Source organism: Atractosteus spatula, chromosome 15 (genome assembly GCF_055471065.1).
Source record: "Atractosteus spatula isolate fAtrSpa1 chromosome 15, fAtrSpa1.hap1, whole genome shotgun sequence".
Classification (NCBI taxonomy): Eukaryota; Metazoa; Chordata; class Actinopteri; order Semionotiformes; family Lepisosteidae; genus Atractosteus; species Atractosteus spatula.
In genome coordinates, this window is record NC_142720.1 from 12847542 (window position 1) to 12865988 (window position 18447).

At 38.2% G+C, this 18447-nt stretch overlaps 1 protein-coding gene across 1 annotated transcript; it reads right to left on the reverse strand.

Moving 5' to 3' along the window:
• Positions 1-483: 483 nt before the first annotated feature.
• On the reverse strand, positions 484-15215 carry LOC148820057 (N-acetyllactosaminide beta-1,3-N-acetylglucosaminyltransferase 2-like). Its single transcript, XM_088934354.1, has 3 exons — positions 14748-15215; positions 6310-6461; positions 484-4940 (listed from the first exon to the last, which is right to left on the reverse strand). Exon 3 carries the CDS (start codon positions 4929-4931, stop codon positions 3732-3734), a length of 1200 nt encoding a protein of 399 aa, XP_088790480.1. The 5' UTR covers positions 4932-4940; positions 6310-6461; positions 14748-15215; the 3' UTR covers positions 484-3731.
• Between the last annotated feature and the right edge of the window lie 3232 nt (positions 15216-18447).

Below are 18447 nucleotides of genomic sequence, written 5' to 3' on the forward strand. Positions count from 1 at the left end.
TCAGATGGATTTCACTAATCTATGTACTTTAATCATTCCTAGAAAGTGTACTACCAACACCCAATCCATTGTGTAAATTAGCACAAGGGCGAGAGAGTATGTAAGTAGAATTACAAATGATTTTCTTAAAGTTGCCAACACCAGTGCTCCACTCTTAGAAACAGTGATAGCAAACAGGAACCAAGTTCCCAAAAAATATAAGCTTTTTAAGGTGCAATTTTCTATATCTGCCCTTTGTCCAGTCTGTAAAATGGTTGGTGAGATTCAGTTGTTTCAGTACAACTAAATTGAAAGGATGTAGTTCGGTTTAAATGTAAAAAAAAAAGTGCAATATTTTCATACAAGCCCAAACACATAAATGGCTGCAATATTATGACTAATTCAAAGATAGTTCAAATCCAAAAGGTGAGGCTGCAAGGTTTTATAATTAGTTTAAAGAGATCCCAGTGACCGCCTGCTTAAATAAAAAACTATTCAAATGTCCAATGGTTTTCTCTTTAATCCAGAAGACAGCGCATGTAACACATACAAATCATATTAAGGTGAAATTTTGCAAATAATCCCAATGCATGGTATTTTGAAAATAGTGCAGAAAACATTTAAATAAACTTTATTAATTTCACACATTCACATTTACAAAATCAGAAATATCACTATATGTGCTTCAGCAATTTTTTTTGCAAACACAGTACACTCAGATTTGACAAAAGGAGTACAAATGAAATATATACAGTTTCAGATGAAGCAAAAATAAAGACACGGAAGGCACTAGGACTTTTAACAATAAATAACAGCAGGCACTTCTTAAACAAAAACCAGAACGCTGACAAAGTCAACTATTTTGGAAAGTGGAAATAGACTTCTAAAAAAAATGTAAGGCAGTGCAGTCAAGTGTCTTAAATGGAGAATTACGGTACTATAACCACCACAAAATGTCACCTTTGGTTCACATCTATATACCCGTGTTAGTTTGTGCAATTGGACCCTGCTACTTGACATGGGTTGTAAAGAAATGAACAGAAGCTACTACACATGTAAGGAGTGCAAAGAGAATCAAGTCAAACACATCCACATCATTAAACAGGGGACACATGAAGAGAACGAAAGACAACTTTTCATTTGATAATTCTTCATCTCCCCAGTATAAAGGCACAAAAAGCAAATGGTGAAGGAAAAATAAAACCTAGAACATATTTTCCAATTACACCAAGACAAAAACAGCAGCTGGAAATGCTTAAATGACATTGTCCAAAGTTGTTGTTGTTGTTCTCCTTCAAACTTGTCAACATTCTTCAAGCATGTTTACTCAAAACATAGTTTAAGTTCCCCAACTTCATTAATTACATGTTTTTTAAAATATAACAGGAAAAAAATACCATTCAAGACATATTGGTTCCAAATTGAAAGCTTTTTTTAGTTAAAAAGCTGTGTGATGCAGGAAGTGAAACACTGACAATGTCCTGGAATGATATGGGATGCCTATGAAGTTTCAGTGCATCTATGTTAATAAAAATACTGCTAGCTGATAAAATAAAAACGGATAAAGTTCCGATAAGATAAAGCAAAAAGATCTACTAATAAGAGGTGTAGAAATTCTGACAGTTTAAAATATTGCAATCGTTTAATGGTGTAATCATAGAATACATTTCTTTCACTTTTCACAGAAGAATCTTCAGTTTTATTCTGAACAAAAAAGGGTGTTCATGATAAAGATAAGTTATCGTACTATTAACAGTTACATAAAAGAGTCAAATCTGCATTTAACTGTTCTTACAGCACTGAAACCAGTGTAAAATATCTGAATAAATACCAACAGAGCAGCACATAGGATCATTTTACAATATAACGAAAATGCTAAAGAAGCTGTCCTGGTCCACTATAATGTACAATACTGCAACGGAGGTATGCAGCCACAGATTGACTTTTTATTTCATAGCTGAATCCTTGACGGCATAGAATATACTGTGTATTGTGTAGTGTGCTCTGCTTTTCCCTCCAAACATGTCAACGGATCAGAGCATATCCAGCCATGGAATGGCATTTTAAGCAGCCATCTTCCTTCACTAGGCAGCTGACAGAACATGAACGATTTCACCCTTTTGAAATACAGGGAGAGTTCAATTGCAGCTCACCCCTCCTTCACTGTATTGTAACCTATTAGGATGCTGGTTAATTGGAAATCAAACCCAAGGTGCATTTCATTCAGGCCGTCGCTGTAGTCGGTACAGCCTCACTTCATTTATAATTTAAGAGCATCACACTTATGCAGCTACATAAAAATGAGAAAGAGGAGCACCATCTTGTGCAATGAGAAGATAAACCATGGGAGTCACTGACCCCCAGCCCCAGTTTTTCTGAATTTGACCCTTGCTCAAGTGGGTTGCTGGGTCTACCTTCGGAACAAATATTTTGTGGGGAGATGGGCGATTTCAGTCATAATACCTATTCTATAAAAATAACAAGTCGGAAAACATTCTGAAAACAGGCATCTCAACTGCACTTTGTTTTAGAAAAAAGTCGTCCATCACCTTGCACTGAATTTGAGCAGGTATAAATGCGAAGATTTCAAATCCTTTCTCTTTTTGGATTCCAATAAGACCCAGGTAATGTTGCTTTTACCACCCTGTAAGATTATGCAACACCTAGTTTGATTTCCAGTGCTTTAAGGTTCATGTTTGAGTCCCTAGGAAAATGAGATGGGTGCTTAGAGGAAGAACAGTCTGTAACAGCTTGAATGTGGCAAGTGCACAGTGTTCTAATAGTGTTCACTGGTGTTTATGGGGCTCAAAAAGGCAAAGAACTGTCAATTCTGTTTACAAAAAAACTTTTTGTTCATGGGGGGTCTTATACTTTAAAGCTGCAAAAATGATACTTGACAAGTGATGCCACTTTCTTTCCAAACATATCCAACCCTCTTTCTCATTAGAAGTTCACCACTGAAAAAAACAAAATCCTTTATTAATCAGAGGTGCAGAAGTTTCAAGCACTCAGGGTTACATGACAAATCTGGATTGAGTCAATAAAACAGACCACTGGTGATAAATTAGTTACTTAAAAAATGTACAAAACAAAAACTGCTATACAGGTATAACAAATGACAGAACTACTTCAGACATTCTTCTCATCATTAAGATTCCTCTGGTTCTACAAAGTAATACAAATGGCATAAATGCTCATTACCTCCACTCTGAGCAGCTCCAGAATGATTTGGTCCTCCAAGTAGTACAAGTGGGAAAACTGGCCCATGGGGATAAAGCCATAATGCATTCCCAGCAGTTCTCTTGCACGGACATTAACCCATATACTGCGAGAACCCTAGCCAACAACTACTTCAGTGCCCTGTGACGGGGTGATTTTATTTAGATACCCCACTTAAATTCTCTTTTGATACTTCTCCCCACAAGAAAAATCTTACAGCTTTATTAGGAAAAAAATGCATGTATTCTTTTCAACTAGTTCATAAATAGCTCTAGGTTAACCAAATAAGGGAAAAAATTAGATTAGCCACAAGAGACCGATTCCTGGCAGAGACTGGTGATTGTGAAGCTATAACCGGATTTCCAAATTTGTACCAAAAGAAAGCATCTTTGTCCTCATTTCCTTCCTGGACATACACACAGTAGTTTGGGGCCACATTTCCTATGAGCCTTTGGATGTCAAGAAAAATAGTTGCAGACTAAACTGCAAAATTCAGCTGCCAACCCTGCCCCCCAACCCAAATACATTAAATCTCAGTGACAGTTCAGTTCTTGGTCCTTTAGCCATGTCCAGATTTTGATCATTTCTTGAGGAGTTCTGCTGTGCACGAGCATTAGACTTTTATAAGCACAGGGGTTGTTTCTGTACTTGTCTTCAATATCAAAAGTCCTAAAACCTTTGTGCTTCTCTGGAACAAGGCCAAGCTTCTTAAGGCACATGCCTGTGTAGACATCATCTATGGGATACAGCGATACTTGTTGGGATATATTGTACAGTCTCAACGCCAGGCTTCCAGAGTAGAGAAAGCCACCTCCACCTGCATAAGGAGGGTAGGGCCCAACGAACAGGCTCTCTGGAATAAAATACTTTAACTTCTTGTCTCGATGAGGCCCCGCATTCATGATGACGTCCCCTACGAATAAATCTTTGGCTTTCTGTTCCTGCATGTTCTTTAAGTACTCCAGAATGCGATAGGTGTTGACAAAAACATCGTCATCGCCTTTAAACACAAACTTCACCTCAGAGCAGTACTGACTGACCCATTCGAGGAACAGAACCTCCTTAATAGTCAAGTTAAAAAATGAATCCCTGTAATCCCAAATTAGGAGATCTCCATGCATCCTACTCTCATACTGCAGCATTTCAGATAAATCAGGGAAGTGATCCTCTGCGGTAGCATTGCCCAGCAAAAACACAGTGGCCACCGTGAAGTTTTCCAGCTTACCAGTCTTTCCCCAAGACTCTCGGATGGCTTGCCTCCTGTCAAAGTGAGGTGCCAGGGATTTAACAGCTAGCAAAAGGAAAGGCTTGTCTTTGCACTTGTGTGGCTGGTTTACCACCATGGGATAGGTCCTGCACTTCATAAACAGGAGGAAGTCTTTGAAACGCTCCGGCAGAGAGTTGTAATCCTTCACATGGGTCGTGACCCCGATGTCCGGGTCGCAGGAGTTCAGATGGCTAGAGTTGTACATACCGTCCTTCAAACTACTGTTGCTGCCATTTAGAACAGCAAGGATGGGATTGTGTAAAAGGTCCAGTCTCTGCTGCTCCCTGTTCCAATAGGCGTCAAGGGCAACTATTTTTTTCCAAAACACTTTATCAGGAATACGAACTCTGTGGTTTAGGTCTTTATCATGGCTTCCACTCCTGGACACTTCCACCACGATGTAAATGAAGAAATTCACCGTCATCATAATCCCCAGCACCTTCACCTTCCTCCAAGAACCGGTCATTTCTGTTACCTGAGGAAGAGCAACAGCAAGAGCAGTTAGCTTTGACCAATTTTAACAAAAGGAATGAGACCAGATGAGCTCCAGCTCTGCATGCTTCTCTTACGGCTGAACCCGTGGTGTAACTGGCTGCTTTCAGCCTACAGTTTGGGGTCTTTGGAATGAGCATGCACTTTCTTTTCTGTCAGACATTTTCAGAGCTTTAATAGACATCATGTGCTGTCTGTTCCAGACACTCATGACACCAATTACGGGGAGCAATATGAAGCTGTTTATTGGGCTGCCAACAGAACGCAAGTTGCTGGGATGCACTAAAGCAATCAAATGGAAAGCTGGGAAGGGATTCTGTGTTGATAAAATCCCCTGTGCGAGTTGTAAAGAAGCAGGGAGTGTCCAAGTTGTCAAATTGGGAAATACTGCCAGTCCTACACCTGTGCAAAGCCTCTTCATGCCCAACACACACTACAATATTACAAAGCAGTACTCATCCTAATATGATCAACTATCTTTATAAAAACACTGATACAGTGCACTTATATTTCACTCCTGTAGTATGTAGATTAAGAAGGCTTACTTGACTTTTGTTTTATCGGTCTTTTAAACTGAACTGTGAATGAAACAAACATCATCCATCAGGCACTGCATAGAAAAGACCAACAAATATATTAAAGCCTACAGGATGGGCACCATAAGGTCATTTGAACAAGATAACCACTGACCAGCAAATCTGCTGGGAGTAAGTTCTCTACAAAAAAGTCAGCTACAAATGTTGAATTACAAGAGCTAGTTTAAGGAGCAGAGCTGTTTCCAAAAGACATATTAAAAAGAAGCCTATTTAGTTTTTATTTTTCTAGAGATTTCATAAAAAGCAAAGCCAGGAATTGTGCAACATACGCAAGCATAATGAGGACAAAGGTCTTATTCAGGTAAGATTTCTCTTAGATGAGTTCAGTGCCCCTAATCTCTAATCTCTTACCTATGCCATCCATTTGCTCTCTGTTCCACCTGTAAAAGCCTGGGTGACTCAGTGGTTGTCTGGACTAAACCCTGACTTGCAGACAACTCAAATGCATCAATAAAACTGACTAAGGGCAAATTCCCATTGCCTCTGCCAGTATTCCAAGGTTTTTCAGATTTGTTATTGCATGAGAAACACAACCACAAAGTACAGTGCATGATGCAGTAAAGAGATTAGACAAATGAAATCTCGTCATAAAAAATGAAACTGTGCAAAATGACTCTTTATTTACTTGGCACAGAACAGTAAGAACAAGACCTTTATCATGTTACAGAGAAACCTTTTGTTAGCTGAATGGGTTATATATGCAAAATTAAAGCAAACTGGTAAAACATTTTTTATCTGGAAAAAAAATACCTTTACCTTTGTAGAACCTGGTCACAAAATGGATGGGTTTCTGAAGTGTGTCATTCCCGTCCAAAAGTCTGCCTGTGGCTCTGACTGGAGTGGCTTCACATTAACCCATTCTGTGGGGCCACACTGGTGAAATGCGAGAACATTCAGGTCTTGACAACCTAGAAAGAGATACGCAAAAGGAATTCAGGTCAGTAACATGGAAAAAAAAAAGGTTGGCTTGTGTTAAACAGTGCATATTAAAAAAAAAAAAGACTTGTTAAAGTCTCAGTTTAACAGCCAGAAGAGAAGGGTCTTGAGAAACTGGATAAGACTACAGAATGCAATCTCTAGATCACCTACTGTACTAAACCTAACATTTAAGAGAAAGTGTGGATGCAACTCTCAAGGCCTGTCTGTGTCCTTTTTATGCCTTCTACTAACCCCTTAAGCACACATAGAACAACCTTTGTTCAGAATGGTTTGGCAGCTTTATCATTAATTCAGTAGGCCGTTTTTTCCACCCTGACCTTTTGCTACAAAACATTAAACCTTTTTAACTCCAGTACCAAATACTTCCACCCCTGGGTTTATTCCCACTCTTGATGAACATTTAACAAAATCCCTTGCTTATAATCACTAGAACGCGGTTCTAGTTTCTCACACATGCAAACAGCTCTGGTGTCCTCTGCATGATTCATGACGGGTTAATTAAAAGTTCACATAATGTCACGAACACTGATAAAGGTTAGAAAATAACTATTCATTTCAGTTCTGCCAGTTTTAACAGAAATTCAGAGACACCATCAACGAGTTAATTCTGTAATCAGAAAAAACAAGAGACTCCATAGTAACATTCTTCAAAGTTAATGATTAACACTCTACATTCATAACTGGTGCCAACAGTACAGAAGCTAAAACATTTTCCTTTTAAGCATTTTAAATGCTTTAGAGCTCACAACAGACAACAGTCTAAACATAACATTAAGGCTTTTAAATCAAAGTATGGCTTCTTCACATAAACATAAGAGACTGTAAATACGCATGAATCTAAGGAGTAAGAAATTTAGACAGCAAGACAAACAGTCACACACTTTCAACCCTGTATTTGAAATAAACAACACTGGCAAAAAAAGACCATTTTCAGGGGCTCCTAAGAGAAACTGAGGTGGTCTGACCAGAAAAAGAGTGAAACACTACCAGAAGATCACAGCCTTTCAATTTAAGTTTAGGCCTTATTGGTGCAGTGCCTTTGGTTCGTCAGATCTTAAATGTAAACCGAGTTCGGGTCTTCCCTTCCTACAAAACTAGTGAGTCTTGACAATGTTACTTACATCGCTTTTCATATGGTACAATCTCACTTCTTGCCAGTGTGCTGCCTCTGCATACATCTGCATAATGTCTAGTAAGGCAACATGAAATGCTTAACAAAATGCCAAGGAACAGCTAGATAGTTGATCCCTTTGAAAAATGTAATACACAAGACATGTCCTTAAAAGAAAAAAAAACAGGCCACTCAGCCTGGTTTTTCCATAAAGAGCAGAGCTAGCAATGACAGCCTTCATGCAGTAAATGAACAGCAGTCAGGACTTGTCCTTGGTTCAGCGAGTCAAGGAGATCGCGTTCCAGCTCTGTGTGCTGCATTAACCCAACTGTACCTCTCTGAATGCCACATCGATTTCAAATCATTCTTTCCTCTGCAGTATTCAGACATTTACAGTTGTTTTAAAGTATAAAATCTCTGAGTTGTAACATAATAATTGACATTACAAAGACTATATATACAAATATCCTGCAGGTCTGCATGTACAATAGTAGCTTGACAATCAGTTCTTCTCTTCAACTTTGTAGAAATCGGGTTATATTTTTCTTGGATACTGCAGCTCAGCCAGAAAATCTGGCATCCACATAGAGCCCCCCATACACACCCTTCACTGCTGATAATGGGTGAGGCTGCCAACCCACTGTGTCACTATCAAATTATGGACTATTACTAAAACAGGCTCTGGAACTGACAGAGAATTTCTGTCGAGAAGCTGCCATCCTGAAAACGTGTTAGTATGATTAGAGTATTTGCCTTTAGTCACAAACTAAAAGGCAGGAACAGGGCATAAAAAATGAACTTATTAAATAAAGTGATGCAAGTATAGGTCGTCAAACCTACAGTGCTACAGCACGGCTGCCAAGTTGTTGTTTTTTTTCCCCCAGCAACGTTTATGAAGAAGACTGCTGACAAGACAAGCTTAAGCACTGTTTAAGGACAAACAGGCTCTTTGCCCTTTAATGATGGATTCAGTTTCATGATGTCTGCTTTAAACACAGACCACCTAGGCAGGGATGCCATGATATGCTGATGTTTTTGTACCTGTAATCACAGGGTTAAAGACATAAATTTAACAAATGAGAGAAGCTATTTGGTAGGTAGTAGTTAAGTGAGGGTTTCAGCTTCGACAACATGGCTGAGTATCCTTACTCCATACTGGGTATTGGGCACTCCCATGACCCTTTGTAAAGAAGTGAGCCATGTTCTAATATTTAAAATGCACTTCCGTGTAGCTTCCATATACAATCTCTCATTCACGTTTCACCAGGTACTAAATGTCCACAGGGATGACTCTGAAGACAAGGTGCCCTTGTAGTTTTCTCTGTATGAGACTAAAAAAAGTTTAGTTTTAGCTGGTCAATACATGACATTTTTTCCCAAGACCCAGAATATATCTGGTTGCTCTTCTCTGGACTGATTCCAAAGCTGCAACAGAGTTTTGTAAAGTGACAAAAATGTACATGGTATTTAAATAAGGGCTTACTAATGTACAATTGCACAATTTTAATACAAACATCCCTTGATTTGGGGGTTAGGGTCTTCTATACCATCTTGAAACCTACACCTACTAAATGCATTTGCAGGTTTTACTTGATAGGTTGTTGCAATACGCTTTCCTCAAATGATATTAAACAGGACTTGCAGGCAGGGTTCTTTAAAAATGTTTTGCAACGCTTCAGTAATCAAAACAACTTTCCTTTGGGGCCTATTAAAATGTAAAAGAAGATGCTTTCCTCTAAATTATGCTGTCATGCATTACACGGCTGTTAATGATCCTGTCTTTAAAATATTGCATGAGCACTACCACAACACAAAACATACAACACATTTTAGGCCTGCATGAAAATTAGTCATGTTTATTTGATAAAAAAAATAATAAGAGAAAATAGTTGACCTCAAATGATCACAAATTTAAATTTTAATCATACGAGCTAGAAAAAGCTGATTATAATAAAAGTTTCTAAACAAATCTGAATTTCTTTTCCATTCTTGAACAATTTGGATAGTAAGATTTTACTCAGAGCATGAAACTGCAAGCTAAGATTCTGAAAGGTAAGAAGGAAGCCTCATACTTATTTTTGGAAAAAACAGGCGCTGCAAATTGAAAGCTGTGAAGTTATCAGATTGTGTTAATGCTTCATGTTCAACTGTAAGCTAACAAGTAGCTTCATGCCCAAACCAAAGGGGGACTTCCATTTCATTCCATAATGTTCTGCAAGCGTCTCAGGAAGCATTTATAGTCTACTGGAGAAAGTTCTCAGAAGCCCCTTTCAGTATTAATTTCGAATTTTGTCCCAGTGAAGCACTGCTCCTGTCTGGTATGGAACTTTGAGCTTTTCACAAATAGATCAACAGTACCAAAGCGTCCGAGACTATATTAATTTTAAAGGTCTTTCATTTAAAATGCACTAGATGGTTAAGAGGTCTTATAAAAGTTGTTTAAATTTATGGTAACTACAACAGTAGATTACATAAATTCTAAAGTTTTGTCTCTCAGTCAACAGAACCAAGGTTATTACGGGTCACTTTCCACAGGGTTTTGGAAAAAGCTACTGGTTACATTACAGGCATTAGGTTCTGGCATCACATCAAGCACTGCTTTACTTTACAACCTTAAGTGTTAAGTGTTGAGTGTTTGAAAAATCACAGTACGTGGTTTTCATATCTAATAAGCCATATAAAGAAGTCTTACAAAATCTTTAAAATGAACTTTGTGCTCTTTTCACAAACCTGAATAAGAAGTCCGATACCACCTTGCAAAGACATTTTCATGAATCCATCAATTATGATTTCAGATTTTTCAGGATAGCACTACGTAGGTCAGATCAGACAATTGCCAACAACTAACAATGCCAATAATGACCTGCAATGATCAGAAAAAGAGTAGGCATGTTAAAAAGGCACAACGGGTCAAGTTGCCTCCTCTCATATGCAGCCTCACTTTTGTGTACTGTATATGTTCAAGTCCAGGTTGCAAACAAAATCTCTTCAAAAGAGCCCTGTTGGGGCCAATCCTAAAAAAAATTTGAATCTGCTGACTTCATGCAGCCTTTATTTTGTACACTGATGCAAGTTGGAAGTAAATTAGTAACAAAGGCTTGGTGAGTGAATGTAGAAGCTGTGGTTCCCGTGACCTATATCTGCTAATACAGACACAGAGAGGGGTCTATATTAAAGAGACCTAATCCCGGAACCCACAATCCAGAAGAGTCTAAAAAAACTGTCTGGCACACAATAAAATGCACACCGTCAAGAAGCGATCAAGACATGACTCTCTGCAAGCAGGAGTCACAACAAATCACTAATCAAACAAAATGGATATAATTTGCAATTTGAACTATCTAAAACTGAAACTGAGTAACCATGGAACACCATTCTTGCATAAATAAATATCTAATCCTCACCATTGTTTTTTTTACCTAGCTGAACAACTGAATAACTAGGCCAACTGGTTTTCTCTAAACAAAACTTGCTATTTGTAACCTAGGATATGAAAGCTTGTACCACACAACTCACCTAAACAAAAAACAACAGTATTTACACGTTACTTTTCTAAACAATTTGCTTAAAATAAGGACTGCATAAAATTGGACATTAATTCTCTCCAGCAAAAAACAAAAACAAAACAGCTACTTGTTTTTTTTGGAAGACTGAAGTTTACTTGAAGAGACTTTAATGACTGTCCCTGACAGCAATCTCTTTTCTAAACAGAAACCCTATCACAACAACCATTTCAGATCTTTCAGTCACTGGACAAAGGACAAAGAGTCACCATAAAGGAACTGTAATTATGTAAGAGGAACTACTCTACTAAAGAGTTCTCTTCAAGATGAACCTAAAGCCCAAGAAGGGACAATGTATGGAACACTACACAGCAACAACAGTGCACAGGAAATCATGCACTGGCCTTGCAAGAAAAACAAACTTCTATAGCCTGGTTCATTCTAAACACATTATTGTAAAAAAAAAAGATGCATTTACTAGTGTTTATAAAAAGAACCTATAATTTTTGCTGCACTTCTAGCATATTGTTTTAAGACTGAAAATGAAACCTATCTCAGTGGAAGAAGCTAAATATCGTCACTTGCCCTCCTAGATCGTGCCTCCATCAAGATTTCCAGCAATAGCTACAGTATAATGTAACCAACCACTACACTCCAGCGGGTCTAAATGCAATTGTTACTGTTAAACAGACAATGGAAACCAAGTTTAACATTGTACAATTTGCTCATTTACTTTTTTCTTGAAAGTATAGATTTGAGTGCATATTTAAAGTAAACATCTCCCAGTAAAGCACCAATTTATCTGGGAGAAAAAAGAAAACGTAATAAATAAAATCTGTGTGGGCAAACCATTTCCCCTCATACCTTCTGTGGTATAAAATATGACTGCCAACAGCACTGCCCCACATGTGGATTGAGAATGAAGGCATGTTCTAGGTTCTAGGAAAAGGCCACTAATTTGTTTCTGAAGGAATGATCTTTTAAAGCCTAAGCAGGAATTCAGCTTAATTTTCCACAATAAAATGTCACTGTGAATAAACCCGAATTGATACTTCATGGGGAAAAAAAGCATTATGGCCTAATGCTGCCTTTTCAGACTGGTGCATGAATCAGAATGCAACTTGCATTGCCAAAAAAAATTGTTGCAGATCGATTTAGACACTTTTCAGCTTGGTGAGGTAACATTTCATTTATAATTTGACAATAATGAACCATTTTAAACCACAAATGAGCACCATTGCTGAAGACCTTTAAAAGACATTGAAAAATATATGTTGCTAGAATCTGCACATTTAGGATAAACAGTATCTACACTGTGAAGTAGTGTCATTTAAGTTACGATTATATTTCAAGAATAGGAGGAAAAAAATGAACTGGCTGTTTCCTTGAACTCTGTGCCACATCTGAAGTCCTTCCATGATAAAGCACTGACCAGTACAACTTCAAAAACCTACAGCCACAGTCCATATTCTCCTCGTGATACTTAAGGATAAGAGGAAAATTTATTAACCACAGAGGAAGCTACGCTGTTCTTATTTTCGTTCAAGTGACTTCACTTGCATATGACAAACATTAAAACACAGAGTTCTTGTGCCAAAAACAACAATGCAATCCTTCCAAAAGACGACCTATTTCAAAATACCAAGCTAAAATTAGAAAAATAATGATTAAAGATCTATAAACACCTGTGGGGTAGCAGCTGCAATTTCATTTTAGGTAACACGTGGGGAAAAATGCTCCGCCAACAAAAGACACCGTGAAAAACTATCAAGGATAATCCCCAAACCTTTATTTTGGAAACATTTAACTGTCACTTTTAAAAGCAGCTTGAAGTCATAAAAAAACATTTTATATGTTCACCGTTATTTGCTGTATTTAGTCATGTAAGCAGGAATTACCGTACTGATGTATAAAAGCCCAAGGCCTGAAAAGCCTAATTTATCTCACTAAATTAAACACGTTACACAGCGACGGCGTTTCATCCTTTAAAGAAAACGCTTAACAAAACGGCATACGAGACAACTAAAGAGCAGCACATACAGCAAGAAAAACGTCGCTTAGTGGTGGTCTAAGACATTCACGAGTGCATTTTTGCGGATCAGTGTAGAAACGTAACTGAATGACTAACACACATCTATAATATTTAAATTTTTAACCTGCGGCTGTCCATGACTTGTGCAAAACTGTCTAATAATAAACCTGTCATCTATATCATATGCATATTCATGCACCTTATAAAGAACACCATTCAGAGTAATGGATTCTCAGCACGCAGTGGTAATTATGGGGATGTGAATATTAATACTGTAATAAGTTAAAATGTATTCGTGAACTGGAACTAGAAGAACACTAAGTTTTTTTTTTCATTCTAGCGTTGTAAAGAACCCAAAGCTAATATTGATTCACCCTTTCTTCAAAAATGTTTACATCTGTATAGAAAGTACAGCTGTTCTTACCGGACAACTACTGATAACATATGGACTTTTTGTTGAGCTCCTGACAAGTGTCTTAAGTTATTTGATACATGTATATGATTCGCAGTAGTTATTTAATCAAAAGGTTGATAATTATATGTACAAAATACAATTATTCGGCTAGACGGAAAAAAAGTATTTTCCTTTTTTTCGCGCAGAAAACTTCTAATCTTGAACTACTGAAACGAGTAAAGATCGTGTTTGTCAATTTATTTTAACAGTCGAATTATGTCTTTGAGAAATCATCCTTGAATTATCTCGATTTCAATATATATTGATTTTTATATGAGACTACGCCTAAATAACTAATCTTGGTGGTGCCCAAGAAAGAAGATAAGATACAACAAAGCACCAATAATTATAGTGTCAGTTCAGATTAGCTGCCGTACAAACGAGAACATTCACAGCTACGTGTTAGCGGTGTGTGTGCGCTTAAACCTCTATTTCCGAGGTTTCTGCGAAACCTCTGGTCACAGAAGAAGAACGCAAATGGAAAATAATTAAGAACCACACTGCAGCGCTCACTGAAGCTACAGTTGCAGAAAAGGCAACATTTAAAACGTGTTTTTCAAAACACTTTTCGCCGTGAAAAAAGTATTCATTCATTACATATACTCTAAAAAAAAAGAAAACGCGTTTCTTTTAAAAAAAACATTGCTGCCCGTGACTTTACATTACATACGATCTTTCGTCCTCATCTGACGCCCATTCCGAAACACAAAACGTCCTCTGCCGCAAGGAACCCCGAAATTCTCATCCGTGCAAGTCCGCACCCCGCAGGTGTCAAGCCACGCTATGAAGCCTCACGCACTACATTTTGTCGGTCCATGAAAACCTGTAGTTTTCAAAACAGAATAAATTGTATTACAATTCAAAACAATACCCTTCCAACAATTCGTATTTCGAAGGGTAAAAACGCGACTTTAGTACTCTTTATCGGCCTTAAAACCATCGCAGTAAGAAATGGAGCTTTACAGACTTCAGCTAAACCCGTTTTATCGGAATGCAGAGACAAAATGCACCTAAATGAAACAGGACTTAAATCCCCAAAGAGCCCCAGCGGCTTCTCAATCTGTTTTGGTGATATTTATCCAGTCCATAAACCAACAGAGAAGAAAATAAGAGTCCCTCCTCTCCACCTAACAAACCTGTGGCATATGTTATTACCGGAGGAGCGCTTAGAGGTGGTGACTGAGGTTATAGTTGCTGGTTACGATCGCCTTCGCTGCATTAAAAAAAAAGGTATTTCTCGTGACTCGGTATAAGAAAATCCATGTATTTTTTTCCTCACTCCCATTCCCAGGGCAGCAAACGTAGATTAGAAAAAGCCAACGTGTCTTCTCTCCCTTTAGAAACAGGGCGGCGCAAACAGCGAGTTTATCTTGTCTGTATCTCCTGCGTTTGCAAAATGAGACGAGCTACATATTCCACTTTTTCCTCCCACCAGATACCGGCTCAGAAATACACTTAAGACTGTTCTTTCAAGTGTAAAGAACCTCTCTCTTTCAGATGAGCAAGACTTGTTCCTCCATGTCCTTTTTTAAAAGGTTATCCAACTACCTCCCGAATTAAGAAAGGGGGAGGGAGGGGAATTCCACTCCCACTACACTCAAAGTAATGAGAGTCACTTCCCCACACACCCACGGCGTTAGACAAACAACCTCCTCCGAGCTGTGACGTATTTTCTTTTTTTATTAAAGGGAGGAGTGTGGAAACGGTGTAGAAACGAGACACGTGAGCCGAAATCCTAAATTAGCGCTTTTTTTTTTGAATTCTTAGATACGAGAAACACATAAGATTCGACTGCGAGAAGTCTTGAAAAACAAAATTCAAAGTACGCAGACGTGCTTCTCTTACTCCTGCAGCTGGATTTGCGTGGGTTTGATGTAGTATAAACTCAGCCACGAGCTATCCATTAGTTATGGGTCCTATTTAATTTCGGAGTAAAATAGGTCTCGTTAATTGCTCTTATTTGTGTAGCGTTTCATTACCAATTTTATTTTAAAAAATTACTCAAAATAGGGCATAAACTCTAAAGTCTGTTAACAAAGGAATGATATTATTGTCAATGGAATTCATTCTATTGGTGTGTGCGTATTTTAAAGGCACCGTTGTACAGGAGATTGACTAAAGGGCTGGAACTGATCATGCACTTACCTCAGCCAGTGCAGTACAAACGGCATTGATAAAAAAAAATGCACAGGTATGTTCATTGTCCAACCGATGACTTTGGTATTCTGACATTGCCATCGGTTTCAAAGACAAACTTGGGAATTCCTGTCCGCTGCATTCTGCCGGTTCCATGCGCTGTAACTGGACTGAACCAGTTCCAGCCTTCCTGCGCACTCTTACATAAAGTTCATATTAATCGCCAGTCCTCACTATTTGGGCCTGTAGGAATGCAGTTCACCCCTTAGTTTTTATCAAGGCTGACACATAGGTGGCGCTCTACAGAAGGAGCGTTCTTGTAACCATGAGCAAGACAACCAGAAAAGTTACACTGCTGCTTTTTGAATCAGGGATCTCTTAAGAAATATTGTTGATGAGGCACTGAGTCAGCAACAGAATCCGGATATAAAACATCAACCTGACGAATCACTCACTTTTGTAAGCCTCTTGTTCTTGTGCCATTCTTGGGTAATGTGTGCATTCTTTCAGGCTGAGTAATGTTGTCAAGATCTCGTAATTAGGTGACGCAAACACTGACAAGACAAAAGAATGCTCTGTGCTCATCAGCTTTATGTGCTCATACCTGATTTGTGAGACAAGTGTGCAGCTAGGGGACGAATAGAAAAATGGATGATGTATAAGATTAACAGGACATGGCTATCAACAGTTAATACACATGAGTGAAGGGAGACAAAAACCATCTGAAGGAAGTTGTTTTTTTCATTAAGGCATGGGCATTCACAATATTGCCCTATAAACTGAAAGGAACCTAAAGTTAAAATACTTAATTGTAGATCAGTGATGTGAGACAGTGGCCTATTTTGTTGCATAGAATATTTATACCATTGAGTCAAGGCCTTAATGAAGGGTGGAGGTCTTGGCTGACAGAGTAGCATTCACCCCTATCTTTTGCTTTGGCAATGCCAGTGCTGTATCTTCTTGAATAGGTTTTTTGCTTGTTACAATGCTAAAGCAAAAGAGTAGGGTGGAGTATGACATATCACTCTTTTTCATCCAAAGTCCAAAAGTATGACAAAGCACAACAGACTTTTCCTGTTCAGTGAGAATAGGCAACTGAAGGCTGTCTGTTTCTTTCAAACTTCGCAGGAGACTGTATTGACCTAAAAGATGAGTATCTCTTGGGTGTGACATTGCTGCTTGACTAAGAAACCGGGACGCCTCCCCAGGTAACTGATTTAAAAGACAAAAGGAAGATCAACAAATGCTATTAAAAAAACTATCATAAAATTATCTTTTTAATATCTAAAAACAATGTCATTGTTATTTGGATAGAATGAGACACTTCAATTTAGAATAAATAATTTGATGGCTTGGAATGTTTTAGAAGGTGGATTTCCAGAACGTGTGGTAGAAACTAAACTGAACTTAAAAAAACTAAAACTAAACTAAAACCGCTCCTTAGTTAGAAATGCTTAAATTAGGGCATAGAAAGAATTTTAGAATTAGTAGAAGCATCCAAATAGTCATAGTATTTAGCCCCCTTGAGACAAATTCTTTCTTTAAAAGTACATTTTTCTTTGAGTCGTGCTCAGTTTAGAGTATAGGAAGTCAGTTATGCTGTAGTCGGGAGACATCTCAGTGTAACAGAATCTGGGCAGGACTGCTGAAGAGAAGTGCTTTGACCCACATATCGTGCACACGTTATACACCCTCTAGGACAAAGCTCAAATGATAAGGACAGGGAAAAGTAAAAACAGAAAAAAACTGCACTGCCTGGAATGTCCTTAGGCCTTTTTATTTCTAGGACAGCTAAAGAGAACTCTTGAGTTTTTCCTTTGATGCTATTTATAAAGCATTGAAAGTGAGGTCCAAATGTTTGGGCAGTCCCTGTGTTGAGAGGAGAGAGACAGGAAGGAGAAAATCTCTGACTTTGCTGTGGGGAGAACAAACGAAATTGTGAAGTTTAAGAAGAAAACAAATGCTCGCTGGTAATTAGACCTTGCCATTCAATGTACAGTAAGTGGATGAGTGGTTAGTTACAGTATTTCTCCAAAGAGGAGTTAAGCATTTGTTCAGGTGAGTTGTATATTAACAATCAGCACAAAAATCATTTTAAAAATGTAGTAGGCGAAAGCCTGTTTTAAAGCAACTCCTCATTTTGACTGTTTTATATCTGTGACTTAGTAGATTGCGCATGAGGTTAGGAAAACTGTAACTAAAGACAACAGTCCTTGCCATTTTGTTGCAGGTGGAACCCAGAATCTGCATGAAACCAGAGAGAAATGGGTGGCAGGCAGTTTCACTGGTGACTTTCCAGTGCTAAAAGACCTTCTATTCAACGTAAAAGAAATAATCTATTGCTATTTATAGGGGCTATTAAAAATCAAAAGCAAGGTTCCGTCATAACCTGAAGAACATTGTTTAAATTTGTGGCGGCTGATTGTACAGTAAGTCTAAGACTATCCTTTAAAACATTTGACGAAGTCTCACATTTTTCTTTGTTTGATCTACATGAGGTTTCGTTAGGTGACGAACACACTCCGGTCCGCTAGTGCGCAGCTGCGACTTTTAGTTTTAATTAGTTTTAAAAAAGAGAACCATTAATCAGTTTGGAGAAGTCCTGTTGCAGTTCGTAATGCAGTGAGTTATGACATATGACAGAGCACTGGGTCTGCTGGGGGTCGTTACGGACCAAACAGAAGTGCACCAATCCATACGCATCTCTTTAAACAGCATC